At 42.2% G+C, this 15715-nt stretch overlaps 1 protein-coding gene across 1 annotated transcript in view; it reads left to right on the top strand.

Annotated features, from left to right (window-relative positions):
* MTUS1 (microtubule associated scaffold protein 1) overlaps window positions 1-15715 on the top strand; it is a 157357-nt gene that overhangs the window by 122347 nt on the left and 19295 nt on the right. Inside the window, 2 exon segments of the mRNA XM_068532323.1 lie at window positions 1320-1534; window positions 9623-9689. Coding sequence (XP_068388424.1) covers window positions 1320-1534; window positions 9623-9689 — 282 coding nt within the window.

Here is a 15715-nt window from a genome sequence, read left to right on the forward strand (position 1 = left end):
TGAGAGCCCTTTTCCTGTTTTTTTTGTTTGTTTTTGTTTGTTTGTTTTTTTAACTTAAAGAATATATTGAGTGTATTTTGCCATTGCTTCTTGGAACATGAATACTGAGGTTTCATTCTCCTTCAAGAAATTGCTGTTTTCTTCCCTCTAAAAAATTAGAGAAAATAATTACTGTTTATAAAATTGTCTTAAGTTTGTTTGTCACCATAGAATGTGGATGCCATAGGGAATGACTTTGAGAATAAGGAAACATTTATTTTTTTAGTTTCTTGTCTTTTTTTCCCCTAGGTTTAGATTTGTCTTGGTTATTCAGCCTACTTATTTTAAGAAACTAAGCAGCTTGTTTCCTGTTTTTCCAATTCTGTTTGACATTTAAAGTGACTGAGACATTTGGAATGGTTCCAAAATGGAACAGTTTTTTTCATGTAAAATAGAGTAGAGTAATTCCCAGGGCACCATGACAGAAAGTGAGAAATCACTTAGCATGGCATCTTAAATGGATTTGGAGTATTAGCGTGTGCTTTAAAATAAAAAATTTTTAAGCCATATTACCGCTTGAAGGGGGAAAAGAAACAACAAAGCTTGTATTTGATAGAAAATGGCAGAGTGTAGTCAAGAGTATAATACTCTTACTGAATCACTTTGCTGTACACCTGAAACTGACACAACATTGTAAATCAACTCTAGTCTAATATAAAATAAAAATTTTTTAAAAAGAGTATAATACTCTTAGCAATGAATTTAAAGATCAGGGGTTAAATAGGAGTAGATTTTCAATGTATATGTGGTGATTTATCAGGAATTAGGAAGTGATTCATTTAGAGTATAAATCTTTGTAAGGACCAGGCCATCAGCAGGGAGAGGACAGGAAGTTGGTACGAAACGTATAAGAAGAGGGAAAGGCATTTAAAGTCCAATCATTCGTGTGGTTTTTTTCAGCCTGTGTGATCAGAATGGACAGTCAGGGTTCTTGTCACAGACAGATTTCTGTACCAATTTACCTGGAAAATTAGAAACTATGAAATCAACGTTATTTTGCACGCAATTTTCATGTTTCTGGATTGGTAAATCTGTTTGTTTCATGCCCCCTAGTTCTCTGCCCCATATATAACTTATGTCAGAATTAAAGCCGTCGTCTGTGTTTCTGAGTTCCAGAAATCTTGATATTTGATTAATCCCTGTTCTCATCCATATGCTTTCCTTATGTAAACATAACTTAAGTGCATTTCTGTGGCTTCTCTAGTTGTTTGTGAAGCCAGATGGTGGTAGTTATAAAAAAAAGTCACATATTTCCCTACCTATATTCATTCCTTTTGCAGTTGAAAAGGGCAGACAGAAGAGTCCCAGAAGTTTATGTATCCAGACCCAGACATCTCCAGATGTGCTCTCCTCAGAAAAAACACTTGAGTTGGCTCAGTATAAAACAAAATGTGAAAACCAAAGTGGATTTATCCTGCAGCTCAAGCAGCTTCTTTCCCGTGGTAATACCAAGTTTGAAGCATTAACAGTTGTGATTCAGCACCTACTGTCTGAGGTAAGGATGTGTACCCTCTAAACAGCCTTCTCACTAAGGTAGGGGCGGGCGGGGGGATGGGCAATGCTCGTACTCCTGTCTTGTGAATATCTTTAAGTTAATGATTGGTAAGATCACATATAATTCACCCAATTATGCTTTTGTCAACTCACTTGATACCTGAGTCACTCTCTAGAAATCTGGGATTGAAACGTTTCTTAGTACTTCTCTTTCTCCTCTGGGGTCTGTTAGACCAACGACAGTGAAAACGTAGTTGCCTGTTAAACTTCTATATACCTCTAGACTATATTAGCATTGCCAATTAAACAAAATTAATCAGTCGATCTAAGAAAGAAATGCAAAATTTTATTTGAGCCAAATTGAGGATTTTAACCTGGGAACAGCATCTCAGAAAGCTCTGAGAATTGCTCCACCCCTTAGAAGTCAAGGCACAGTTATGTATAAGTTTTTTGGGATGCGGGCGACACATTATTAACAGTTTACACAATCCAGATCTGCAAGTACAAAGTGGTTGGTCATGTGACCCCTTACAGGATCTAGAGGGAATGTTATCTTTAAGGAGTTGGCTTGGTGCTAGGAGAATGTTGTTCTTTATGGTTGAGTAGGTATTTCTCCTGATGGGGGAGGTCTGGTCAATGTATAATGCAGATACACAATGCACAGTAGAAGGGAGAGAGGAGGCCAAAGGGCAGAGAAAATTTTTTTATGTTTAAATTTTTCTTGCCATAAAATATGAATTTTATTTCACAGCATTAATTTTTTTTCACTTAATTTTTTTATCTATGTGTAGTTTTCCATATCACACTGAACTTAATGCTTTGAAAAATGAGGTTGATTATATTTATGGGTCAAAGAACACTTTTGAGATAACTCCCAGTAGTGGTCTAGGGAGTCTTCAGAATTTCCATCCATTCCTAAAATAGTTTGTGGTACAACAAACATGAAACAGATTTTCTTTGCTTACTTACTCTTCCCTGATATTCTACAAGGACGTTAATTCAGGAATTAGTTAAAATTCATTGAGAAAACCAAGTTTCTATGAACGTATGCTACTGGCATAGCAACAAAAAGTGTAATTATTTAAGGGGAAATACTGGCTTGAGAATGTAGCTTGAGCTCTCTAGATATTTTTAAATCACTGTTTTAAAGATGAGGATACCTGACATCTCAAGAAGAATACTGTTCAATCTGCTTGTTCTGTAGTTCAGTTCAATCCAACAAACCTATACTCATTTCTTACAGAGGCTGCTCTAATGTGGTTGCCCGTCTGGGGCAAAGGGAGATGCAGGTGAATGAGACTTGGTCTGTGCCTTTGACGAGCTGCTAAGCTAGTAGCCAGTTTAAATCAGTATTTGGTGACCATTTTACAGCTTTGTTCGAATGAACTTTTTTGAGGGGGAGATGCAGACATTTACCTAGTTTTTAAATTACAGTAGCATACAGTATTTTTGTTTTTCTTTATTATATAAGAAAGGAATTTTGAGAGTTGGTTTATGTAACCAAGTAAGCTAAATTGGAAACTACATAACGTCAAATGTAGGGAACAATTAGTTTGTCTATTTAGTGATAAACCAATTATTTATTTTACTATATCTAGCCTAACAACCCCATGTTCAACTCTTTTCTCTCCTTTATCTCCCACATGAAAGCAATCAAGTCTGGTGAGTTCTCATCCCACAGTGTTTCTCCCCTTCCTTCATCTCCTCTTTTCCGTCTCTACTGATGCCAAACCTGTTTAAGCCCTGGATAACTGTCTCCTGGATTATGATAATAACTTCTTAACCAGTCTTGAGGCTTGCACTCTCTCCTCTGTAATCCATCCCAATCACTGCATCCCAAAGCATTCCACTGTACTGATTACCTTCAGTGGTTCTCCATTGTCTACAGCCGATTTGCCCAGTATGGTAGCCACTAGCCTTCTGAAGCTATTGAGCATTTGAAGTGTAGCTAGGCTGAACTGAGATATGCGGTAAGTGTAGAATACACACAGATTTCGAAGACGGTATGAAAAAAGGACGTGAAATATCTCACTAATAACTTTTCTATTGACTGTATGTTGAAATGATAATTTGGACATACTGGGTTGAATAAAATATATTGTCAAATTAATTTAATCTTTAAAAAATGTGGCTACTTGGAAATTAAAATTACATACATGGCTCACATTATATTTCTCTTGGATGACTCTGGTGTGTAACTTGGAATATAAGACTCTCTGTAATCTGGCACCAACTGCCCCTTTTAACCTTCCCCTCACTGCCGGTATGCTCCAGCTGTATAATCAGGAAGGTAAAGGAGAAGCAAGAGGGGTTTAACATTTGTTGAATATTTACTAAGTACCAGACGTTCTTACTTAATAAAATCCTCTCCAAAATGCAAGTTGGAGTTCACAAATAAGAAAATTGATGCATAGGGCTGTTAACTACTTGACTATCATCAGATAGCTGATAAGAGGAGGACCAGGACTTGAACTCAGGTCTAGGACACTCTGAACTCAGAATCCCCTATAAACTTCCTGTACTTTTTCATCTTTTGCTCAAATACCATTATTGGGCTACCACCCTTCTCCCTAATACCTACGTGTTCAGATCTTTCTTATATTAGCATCACATTACTACCTGGATTTAATTTACTTGGATTCATTATACAAACCGCCAAAGTTAAAAATGCAAATTAAATAGATGAGGCCGTCCTGCCTTCCATGCCTGTCAGTGAGCAAAGGCCCAGGAGTGGACGTGAGGTGGGCAACAGGAGTCTTGCTTCAGCTGTATTCTCCATCCCTCGGTACCCCGTGTGGCATGACCCTTCCACGCTCCATGTGGTCCTAGTGTTTAAAGATACTTTCCTTCCATACGACTTGGCCCTTAAACACAAACTAAACATTTTATCAAGTGATCAATTGGAGAAAGATTAGGTCCAACACTAGAGAAAATATTTCACTGGGTCGGGCACACTGAGAGATGCTTCAGTCCACTGGCAGGGCAGACTCTTAATGAGTTTCATGGATTCTTGTATCGCATGTGAGTTTCATCTTACACCCAATTTAGATCAGCTCAAAAACGCCCTCTTTTACGAAAACTTTCCTGGTCCTTCTAGCTCTCTGTTTTATCTACTCTCTGGATTCTAGGAGCACCTATATTTCTCTGTCACTCTCTACCTGATAGGTAACCATTTCAAAGTTGTTTTTACTTTTTAAGACAGTCAGCTCACTGAGAGCTGGATCTGTTTCTGGTGCTTTCTAAGGAAACCACCCCAGCTGCTATGGCAGTGCCTTGTACATAATAGACACGCAGTGTGTATCTGAATGAACAAATGGATCAATAAAGAGGACGGAATCCCAGATGTAAGATGAACATATAAAGTCTTTATGTAAATGTTCTTTGCTCTTTTCTAGCTCTTTGTAATCAATCAGCAAATATTTACTGATTGCCTAATGTGTACAGGGCACTGTTAAAAAAACAGTTGGAAAGGAAAGATATAACCAAGGGAAAAGTTAAGCAATTTTTTCAAAATTTTTACTTAACCCTTTGGTTCTCTCATACCCATTATAGAAGTGATTGATATATAGATAGGTAGATATAGATTGTAGATCTATACTGATCTATATATACATATATATCTCGTTATTGCTAATTTTTCCTAAACCGTTTCAGAGCATTAAATTTTAGGTAAAAATCATTGATTATAGGGAATCCTGGAACTGTCACTTATCCTTTTGTTGCAAGTCTATTTAATAACTACAACTTTACCACTTTAGTGGTAGACATCATTCATCACAGAGCAGAAGTTCTAACGCATGTCTCATGAATCTGGAAACCAATACCACACTTTCTCAGAGGACGCGCTCTTGTTACTTTTAGTTCTGATTGTTGGTTTATCCTTGCATAGCTGTACAGTGTTCTGTGCAGGCAGACCGAGTGCCAGACGGTGTTGATGGTAGTGATCCCAGTTTCTTCGTGAAAGTTTCTGCGTACCCCACCCCAGCCTCTGACCAGTTATTCAGTGTGCCTCCAATTCTGTTTTTGATAGTGGAATCTAACCTAAAGTAGCATCTAAACACAGATGAATTTTGAATGACACTAGCAGTCTATAAATAAAAATGTCTCAGACCAAAAAAAAGTGGACACGATTCATCGTGTGGTAGTGGGGATGGAGGAGGTCAGAGAGAGCATACATCTGAGCCATCCGACGTGGCTCTTTCCTGCAAAATCCCCTGTGCTTCTGACACTCTCCCAAGCTAGCAAATTGAGGCTCACCGATGGGATGACAGCCAGAGACTTAAGCGCCTGTGTCCCAGGGACTCCTAATTAAATTATGGTGAGTCCATTTTTTTCTTGGAGCACTTCATATATTTAATGTATGAGTATAAAAACATTTTTCCCAACCAGATTCCCACTTCCCTCTTTTTTTTTTTTTTTTTTTTTTCCTTCGCATTGTGTGGAACTCTGCATGTTACAATACAAAGAAAATTAAATAAACTTGTTATCTGGACCATGAAGAGTTTATCATCTAAGACAGAAACACTGATACAGGAGCAGCTAAATAAAAAGAAACAGGCAGTCAGTATCTAAGTGACAAAATGCATTTTGTCATCTACAGAGAAAGGGTAAATGTCTTTAAAGGGCAAGCTACCAGGAGAGTCAGGTAGAAAGTAACACTGAGTATGTGCCTATTATGATATGGGCGCTGTGGTCGGCATTTCACATAGGATCATATTTAAAGCCCTTGGTTTTTCCATTATCCTGTACTGCTTCCCCTCAGATGAGGTCATCTGCCTTGAGTTACTGGGCCTGGATGTCTTAGTCCTACCTAGGTCCCAAGCTTCTTGAAGCAGGAACCATGTCTTAAATTTTTTCCATATTTTCCCCAGCATCTGGAATGGTACTTGGTAAGCTGGTACTGAGTAATAACTTGCCAACCAATTCCGAAGGATAAATGTCCTCTCTAGGTGTGTGGGGGAAGGGAGTAGTATCTATGATTGACAGTTAGTAGTCCCTGAAGGCTTATAGAATGGGTCAGGTACAGAAAACCAAGTATTCCGGCTTGTGGAGGTGGGACATGCATGGCAAGCATGACTTGGACAGAAGAGGAGTAGGGTGTCTAAACAGGAGCTGGGTGATTGAGGTTCATGGAAGTTTATTTTCTATGCACTCAATGGAAGACTCTTGTTGAGCAAGGGCATTTATTTGTACCCAGAATATGGGATAAAAATCTACCAATCCTCTGCAAAATAGTGTGGAGGGAGGCTTTCCATAGTTCAGGAATGGGGTTGGCGAGGATGAGGACTAGGGTGGAGGCATCACTAATAGAAAAAGTGCAGTGGATTCAAGACACGTTAGGAGGGAAGAACTGATCGACTGTGGCACAACCCATTAGACAAGGAAGAGTCCAAAACGATCCCATGGTTTTCCTGTCGCTGCCACTAGGATTGACAGAGGTTGGAAGACATTGATGGCTTCTGGGCACTGAGGAAGGCTGAGTGCAGTGGAGCTGGGGGCAGTGTCCCCATGCATACAGTCGGCCCTTGGTACCTGTGGGGACTGATTCCAGGACGCCCCCCGCCCCAACAGCAGGTACCAGAATCTGTGGATGCTCAAGGCCCTCATATAAAGTGACGGAGTACAGGTGGTCCTCCACGCCCACAGGTTCCACATCAGGGATTCAACCAACCTTGGATTTCAACTGTACTGAAATTGCTTGTCCGCAAAGTCCCTTTAATAAGCAAAAAGACTGCCTTGTAGATACTTGTGATAGGATGTAAAAGTTCACAGAATCTCTCCTGGAAACTTTATACCAACTTAATTTTTCAATTTTCCATATTTAAGGATTTCTGTAAATTTGAAAAGTGATTTAACTCCTTGCCAGCTTTTCCTTCTATTAAGGATTTAGCTCTTAGAAAAGAGTGAATTTTAAGCAAGGTCACCGAATGTGTTACAGGACTGCTTGCGTGTATCTAGCAAAACAGTCTTCTGGGTCTCTTGTCACTCGAGTGACAAAACTTGCTGATACTTAACTTGAACTAGATCACAAAGGCTTAAATTTGAGATTAAGAGAAGTATAGAGTGTATATATATTTTTATTCGCTTTTTTCCCCAATTTTATCCGGGTTGGTTTTCCTCAAACTTTAATTTCTACATTAGAAAACTCATTGCTTGTTCACTTAAAAAAACTGGACTTACTGATTTGTGATTTCAGAACAACCTAATACTGCGTTTTAAAAATCAAGCATTTAGAATATCATTAGGGCCAAAATGTACTCATTGAGGAAGTGTTCCTTAAATTCCAGTCACTGTTAAATGTCCAGGACAGTGCTCGTGTATTGTTAACTTCCCTAGCTCTTTCGTGAGAGACTATTACAAAGTAGAAGGTAAAAACCATAACATATATCTGATCTCCAACTCTCAATTCAGCAGGTCACACTTCTTAAAATGCCAGGGAACCACGTTGTAAGCCTTCAAATGAATTTTTCCGGAAAACATCATTCATTTTATAATGTCATGTTAAATTCTACGTCACAACACACACGTTTCACCGTTCCTCACCTCGTTCATAACTCACTTAGCACACAGGTTTGGGAGAATAAATTTCCTTTTTCTATTAGCAAGTATGCTCATCTAATGACCCCTAATTAGAGAAGGGAATAAAAAGGTTCACAAGTCTAAAAATAACTCCATTATCCACGCGGAGGCGGCCGGTTTTTCTTTCCCCTGTACCAGCCGATATTTGAAAGTAAGTGGCAATCGATCAGTCTAAGCGCTGGCTCTCGTTTTTCATAAATGAAGGGCTGTGGCTTTAAGCAGTCGCAGGCAGCCTGTGCCAAAGGCAGAAGCTGCAGCCTCAGCTCCTGTGAGGAGGGAGGCGTCCCAGGCACACGCTAACCTGCGGGACGCGAAGTGAGGCCAACCGAGGACCAATGGCGCTCCTCCTGGTGGAGCTTTGAGTGTAGACCGACCGGACCGGTGGCTGGCGTGGCCACCTGCGCGGGGGCGGGAGGGGGGACTTGGAGACAGAAGCTGGAAAATGGGCTGCTCCGGCAGCAAAGTGTGCCTCTATTCTCCATGTGCAGCAACGAGGGTAATTAGCATTTGTTTCTAGTGCTTTTCTGGAAGAACGCCAAGGGCGAAGGCAGAGGTGGTCTGGCGTGATGGGGAAACGCTCTGAATGACAAGCAACTCTCGCCTGCAAAGGCCGGTCTCATGATCTCCCGTCCGCAACGCTGCGACCCAGCTGCGGTGGGAGCTCTGTCCGGGGCGATCCCAGGGAGGGCATTTCCAGAGAGCTTTGAATCCTGCCTTTTCCTTCCTTACACGCTGGTGGGAGGGAAACTGCCGCGTAAGAAACTGTATCTAATTGCTGTGTTTGTACAAGCATGTGTGTCTGTGTGCTTGCGGATGAGTTGCGGGTAACTTGGAAATGGTTCTTGGCAAGATTGATAATTGCTTTTTTGATGCTGAAACAGCTGCCTGATTGTCTTTGATTCATTTCTCTAACATCTCCTTAGAATGATAGCTGCTCCAACATATTTTCATCCTTAGAAAATAACGTGTAGCTGAGTAAAATTAATTTCGTTTTGTTTTTAAAGGATTATTTTTTTCGCCGTGGCTTTGTAAGAGACTTTCGCGTCTTCCTTTTAGAAGGATTAGTCTCCTAAGGAAACTTTTCTATTTGCAAATATAGGACAAAGTTCATATAAGTGCATGTGTTCAGAACATTAAACGTTTATCTTAGACTGATTAGGCCTTTATTGCCCTTGGAGGAGGAGAATGCATTACGTCTTAAGTATGCCTTAGCTGAAAGATTCTGGGATCAGTAGTGAAGCATAGCTCAAAGTAAATATTTTTAAACGGGCCATTCAGTGCCTCAAATGAATGTTTCACGAGGACCTGAGAAAATGCGGATTTTTGAAATGTGAATTTCCTTAACAACTAAGGGACATCTGTGTTTTTTAACAACACGAACTGTTAGCCTAAATGATTCATATCTTGGCTTCTCGATTCTGAGTCTCATTTTCCTGGTGATAACAAATGTGTGCTTTACTGAAAGGGACCCTCTTGAAAACATTAGTAACTTGATGTGTGTTTTCCACAGCGGGAGGAAGCCCTGAAACAACACAAAACCCTATCTCAAGAGCTTGTTAACCTCCGGGGCGAGCTAGGTAAGAGCTTTTTTTTTTTTTTTTTTTTTTTTTCCCCCCTTCTTCCAAGTTTTTCCGGTGGTGGAGGGGAAAATTGTCAACGTTGGTTTTCCTCTCTGCGTGGTGTCTGGAGCTGCATGCTGGCAGTGTTAGCCACTCACTCCAGTATCTGTGCAAACACTGACTATCGACGTTTCTGTTGAATCTTGGCAGTTTGACCTCAAGTTCACAGAATTCTGGGCACTGATCTGACTAAGCCTAGCAGAGTTTCTGATGACCAAAACATTTCTTTTCCCGAAGAGAAGGACGGAATGGTTTTTGTAATTGTGTGGATTCCTGTTAGATAATCCCATCAGGTTGTTTTCTTTCCGGAACCATCTTTCATATGAAAGAGTGGTGAGAAAATTCCCTCTCCAGTGGCAGTGATTATATTACACTTCCTTGGGGGGGGGGGGGGTCTGTGAGTAGTGGGTATGGCATTAGAAGGCACACTCTGTGCTGATCTTCCAGCTGGTCTGGCAGTGAGTAAGGGCCCAGCTCCACAGGAAGCCAGGTGTCTCTCCTGTCTGTGGCGCTCACCCCCCGGGGCTGCTGTTTCCAGGCCGAACTCTCTTCTAGTTCTTGTCTTTCCTGGAAGAGCCCTGGGTTCGTGCAGCAGAGACGACGCTGCCTTTCCTACCTCAGCCTGGCGTGTTGGAGTCAGCTGACCGCCTTGGGAGCCCCATGCGGTGTAGGCTTCACGGCCCTAGACAGTCAGCTTCCTGCTGTAGCTTCAGCCAGGTCTGGAGCAGTTCATTGCAAGGCTGCCTTCCTTGCCCTTTGCGGCTTTCTGTGTGTGCTGAAAGCGTGTGTAGGTACGTGTATAAATAATGCAAAGGCAACGGCCAGAGTTGAAAATGATGTTCGTCTAGTTCCAGGAGAAACTGCTCGTGTTTCTTTGGACAACACCAGAGTTTAAATACTGTCAGTATAATTTGCTGGACTTGAACCCTCTTAAGTCCCCCTCCCCTGCCATGCCAGGGCAAAGATCAAGTAGCCATGAACGTGGGGTGAAGACTTCCTTCTATATTCCTCTTCTCTTTTCACTCCCCGAAGCAGGGCAGTGCCAGACTCCTGACTCGCCCTAATACCTCGCCCTGGGCATCATTTTCTCCTGATCTTAGGAAGGACTCTTTTGGGAAGAGTAATTGTAAGACAGATGGAACTTCAGGACCCCAAAGACTTGAGAGTTCTAGGAGAACAGTTCAAGGAAACCACAGATAAGAAACAGCCTGGCTCCCAGGGACGTTTAAGGCTCTCTGCCAGGTTACTGAACGTGACTGGTGTCCTTTTGGTTACCCGGATGACCAACTTAACTCGCTTTTGTCTGCGCCTTAAGCAATGTAATGGATATAGGGTTAGCAGATCGGGAGAGAGGTCTCCTTTGTGTGTTTCAGGGTTCGCTCTAAGCCGGTAGAGGTGGAGAGGAGCCTCCCTGGGGGTTCACGTTTCAGCCCCCACCCCACCCCCCCAGGACGAGGCAGACACGCCAAGGGAACACTTTGCTCATTCAGTCAGTTTGAATGGGGGAGTCCTCTGTCCACCTTTCCGTGGATAGCGCGATTCAGTGATCTCAACGGGACCCAGGGACTCAACACCCCCCGTTGGTTACTTAGCCCGACAGGAAATAGCTCTAGCCGTTGGCACCCACTCTCACCTTCCCATCTGTGATAAGGAGCCGGTGCCCCAGTGTGGCTTCACTGCTGCTCTCGGAGTGTCAGTATGCAGTGGTTGGCCCGGCCATATCATCCGGTCACCCGAGGCTACACTCTCAGGAAGTGTGGCATTACTGCTGGTGAATCAGATCGAATTGTTCACGTAACAGCGTAGAGCATTTGGGGGAAGGTTTTTGGTTCCATGAGGGGAAGGGAGAGAAGCCTTCTTCTGATGGAACAGTCCGGGAAGAATGTTCTCAGAGCTGCCGGTTTGATTGATTGTGCGTGAGCTGCAATAGAAATAAGTTCACACCGCAAAGTTTACAGCTCAGTTGTAAAATGTGAGGCAGTGGTACAAAGCGGTTAGACCGTGTGGTCATACTATCCAGGTTCAGATCTTTGGTAGCTGGGTGACCTCGGGCGGGGGTGACAGAGCACACGCCTTCTGTCCCAACTTCATTCTTTGTGAAATGGCGGCAGTGTCTGCCTCAAGGGTGGCCACGAGGATTACATGAGGTAACTTGTCGCAAAGCGTCTACCACCAAGTATTAACTGCTATTAAATAGTAGTTGTTAAGATGCATGCAGTCGACAGCTGTGTAGTAACTGCATTTGCTATTTTGCGAGGGCAGAGACTCTGCCGCAGAAAGGAATAGTAATTCGACTAAATATTATGAGAAATGCCTTAGGACAGGTTATTTTTGCTCTTCACGTACAAATGGAAAGGTGAGACGTGATGGATCCCTTCCTGATATGTTAGAAGCGCTTGGGGTGCGGAGTCCACCGTCTGGGTTTTTGTCCTTCCACTCCTGGTCAGAAGTTACCTGACTTCTTGGAGCACAGTTTCCTCACTGGTGATAGGAAGTTAATATGCATTTTGCTGGATTGTTTTGGAGTTTGGATAAGATGGTAGTACCTGTGAAGTGACTGGCATAGTGATTGGTCCATCACAGGCAACTCAAGAAAAGAGAGCCGCCACCATCAGTGCCATCAAAGTACCCACCTTTCCCCTCTGACATAATGGGACATCGTTGGTGTCGCTTTCCCACTGAGTAGTTTTTCTGTACCTCCTCTATGAAAATTGAGGCAAGGTTCCCAAACTGCTAAGAACTGCAAAGAATAAAGGACAACTCATAAGCTCAGGGGCACTGAAACCCAAGTAAAGTCTGCACTTCTGATCGTCAGACCTCACTGCCTCCGATGATCTCCTCCCCTGACTGACCTGCCCACTGTGGTCTCACTTGTTTCCTGACAGGTGCCCTCTGCTCCCAGGTTAACCCAGCTTATTACCTCCCGCACAGCCTGTGTGTATCCGCGTCTGAGCCACGCCTGCTTTGTGGAACAACGTACCATTTGCTTCTGCACAAAACTCTTTAAAAACCCCCTCTCAGTCTCCTCAGAACCAAAGCATGAGGCTCCCTTTGCTCCAGAGAGCCCTTGATATTTTGCATTTGTGTATATACTATATCTTGTGTTTTCCTATTGTCTTTAGACAGTAAACTCTTTTTTTTGGGGGGGGGGGTCTTTGTTGCTGTGCACGGGCTTTCGCTAATTGCGGCAAGCGGGGGCTACTCTTCGTTGCGGTGCGTGGGCTTCTCATCTCAGTGGCTTCTCTCGTTGCGGAGCACGGGCTCTAGGCACACAGGCTTCAGTAGCTGTGGCATGCAGGCTCTAGAGCGCAGGCTCAGTAGTTGTGGCTCGCGGGCTCTAGAGCATAGGCTCAGTAGTTGTGGTGCACGGGCTTAGTTGCTCCGCGGCATGTGGGATCTTCCCGGACCAGGACTCGAGCCCATGTCCCCTGCATTGGCAGGCAGATTCTTAACCACTGCACCACCAGAGAAGTCCCCAGACAGTAAACTCTTTAATTGCAGAGATCCATTCCTGCTTCCTCTGAAAAAAAAATATATGCTTTCCATTTTCACGGGTAATTGATAAATATTTATGGGCATTTTAGGTTTTAAAGTTTCTTTTCTTTTTTTTTGGCTGTGCCACGTGGCTTGTGGGATCTTAGTTCCCCCACCAGGAATCGAACCTGGGCCCCTGGCCGTGAAAGCATGGGGTCCTAACCACTGGACCGCCAGGGAATTCCCTAAAGTTTCTTTTTATTGAAGAACAATGTGTGAAAATTAACGAAAATTGTGGAGTGAGGGGTAAATAGCCCATAGCTCCATATTTTGGCATATTCCTTTGTTTATATGAATATATACCACTTTGCACTCTTTTATTATTATTATTATTACTAAGGTATAATTTACATGCAGCGGGATGCTTATTGTTCCATCAGTTTGACAAACACACACACACTCATGTAACCTACACCTTTAGGTTACGTTTCCAGTAGACCCTCTTCCCCTAGAAGCAAACACTGACCTTATTTTTATCACTCGAGGTTAGTTTTGTCCATTCTACAATAGAGTTTCATGTAAATGGAAACACACAATAAATTCTCTTTGTGTCTGGCTTCTTTCACACATAATGTTTTTGAGATCCTTCCATTTTATTGTAGATACTCTGATTTTTAAACTTATGTCAAGCACTTTCCCATTTTGCCTCATGGTCTTCATACGCTCGTGTTTAATGATCATGGTAATGCCTTTTGAGTGGATGTAGCATAATTTCACTTACCCCTTAAATAATGTCATCGTAAGGCTTTCATCGTCGGCTGTTTTCCTTACCCATTCCCATGGTTTCAACTACAACCTATAGGGTGACGACTCACAGATTTATTTTTCTAGTCCCCTCCTTCCCAAGCTGTAAATACTTTTTTCCCAGTGAAGAGCTGCCTCTGGATGAGCCAGTCCAGTGTAATGAGACCTTCCTGACTCCCCAGCCCCTTGCTTCCGGAATACTCTGCAGTGTCTCCTCATTCAGACCTATTCCTCAAAGTCTGTTCATCACCTTCTGCACTGGATTATTATTCACTTCCCACCCAGGCTGCCAACTAAGGTCATAACCCTCTTCCTCCATCCTCCACATGATACCAGTCTGTGTTCTGAATGTCTCCCAGATCCATCTCTCTTCAGCATTCTGGCTGCTACTGTCCTAATTTAAGTCCTGTAATATCTCACCTGCAGTATATCCCAGTGGCCACCCAACAGGTCACCTTGCCTCCAGGCCTGCTTCTCTCTTCTCCAAGTGCTACCAGGACTATACATGTAATAAATCTCATGTGTGTCCTCTACTGGACACCTTTAACAAACATAAGTGACTCCATTTTGGCTTTGGGAAGAAGTCCAAGCATACTAAAGGCACCGTGTATGATGTGTCTGTAACCTTCCGGTGTAGCTTCATGGTGTCTGACCCTCGTTCCCCTCTCTGCACACCTCCTTTTCCCTCCCAAGGTCCCAGGCAAAGGCTCATTCATGCCTCGTTTGTACCTCCTCTCTGTTTGAAAGGCTGTCTCCTCTTCCCACTATCTTTCTATTTTTGCCTCTCAAACTCCTTCTTCTTCTCGTTACTTATTTTTAAAGTCTTAGCTAAAATACCTTGTCTTCAATTCAGTTTCACCCAAATCCTTCAGACAAGTGAACTGCACCTTCTACTATACCCTTCAAGTACCTTGCTCTTATAGGTATTTGTTTATAGACCTCTTTTCACAGTGCAGAGCTGTGAGCACTTCAAGGGCAAGGCCAGTATGTCCTTCATCTTTGTAGCTCTACCAGCTAGTACCTTGGGCCTGGCAGTTAGTACTTCTGATGCTTAGTACTTCAGAGAATGAATGAATGATTTTACTGCTGAGGATGGTAGCTAGGGAAAGTTGGTTTTATCCTTATAATATGCTTCTACTTGATGGTTTCTGTACACAGATATTTTCCTATAAACTGTTAAAAATAAGTAATAAAGTAAGATGAGCTATAATTCTCTTGAAGACATTTTACATTGTGCCTGACAATCGCAGTTAATCAGGTCATTTTGAAAATGTCAGCCCTCAGAATAAATGACAGTTCAATTTAATGTTCTACATAATCCACAGCAAACATTTGACCTCTGAGATGTGGAATAAATGTGTCATTCTGATTCTTTCTTAGGGTCATGTTGGTGTAATGGAGAGCCATAATTATGATCTTTTAGGGTTCCTACTGTATTTTTATTAATCTTAATCATTGGAATAACATTTTTTCATCTAAATTAACGAAGAAAAAGGTAGTTTGTATTTCACAATTATTTTCTAGCCATCAGAATTAATAGCTAACTCACATCTTTTTATACATTTGTCCTGATTGTTCCTATGTCATGATACAAATGAGATTTTAACCCTTTATTCACTAAAAATTCCTGGAATTCCCATAATAATGATTCAAAAGACTAGTTGATTTTGCCCTCTGTATGTAAAAATGATGGGTATGGCAGCAAC

The sequence above is a fragment of the Eschrichtius robustus genome, chromosome 21 (assembly GCF_028021215.1).
Source record: "Eschrichtius robustus isolate mEscRob2 chromosome 21, mEscRob2.pri, whole genome shotgun sequence".
NCBI classification, from domain to species: Eukaryota; Metazoa; Chordata; class Mammalia; order Artiodactyla; family Eschrichtiidae; genus Eschrichtius; species Eschrichtius robustus.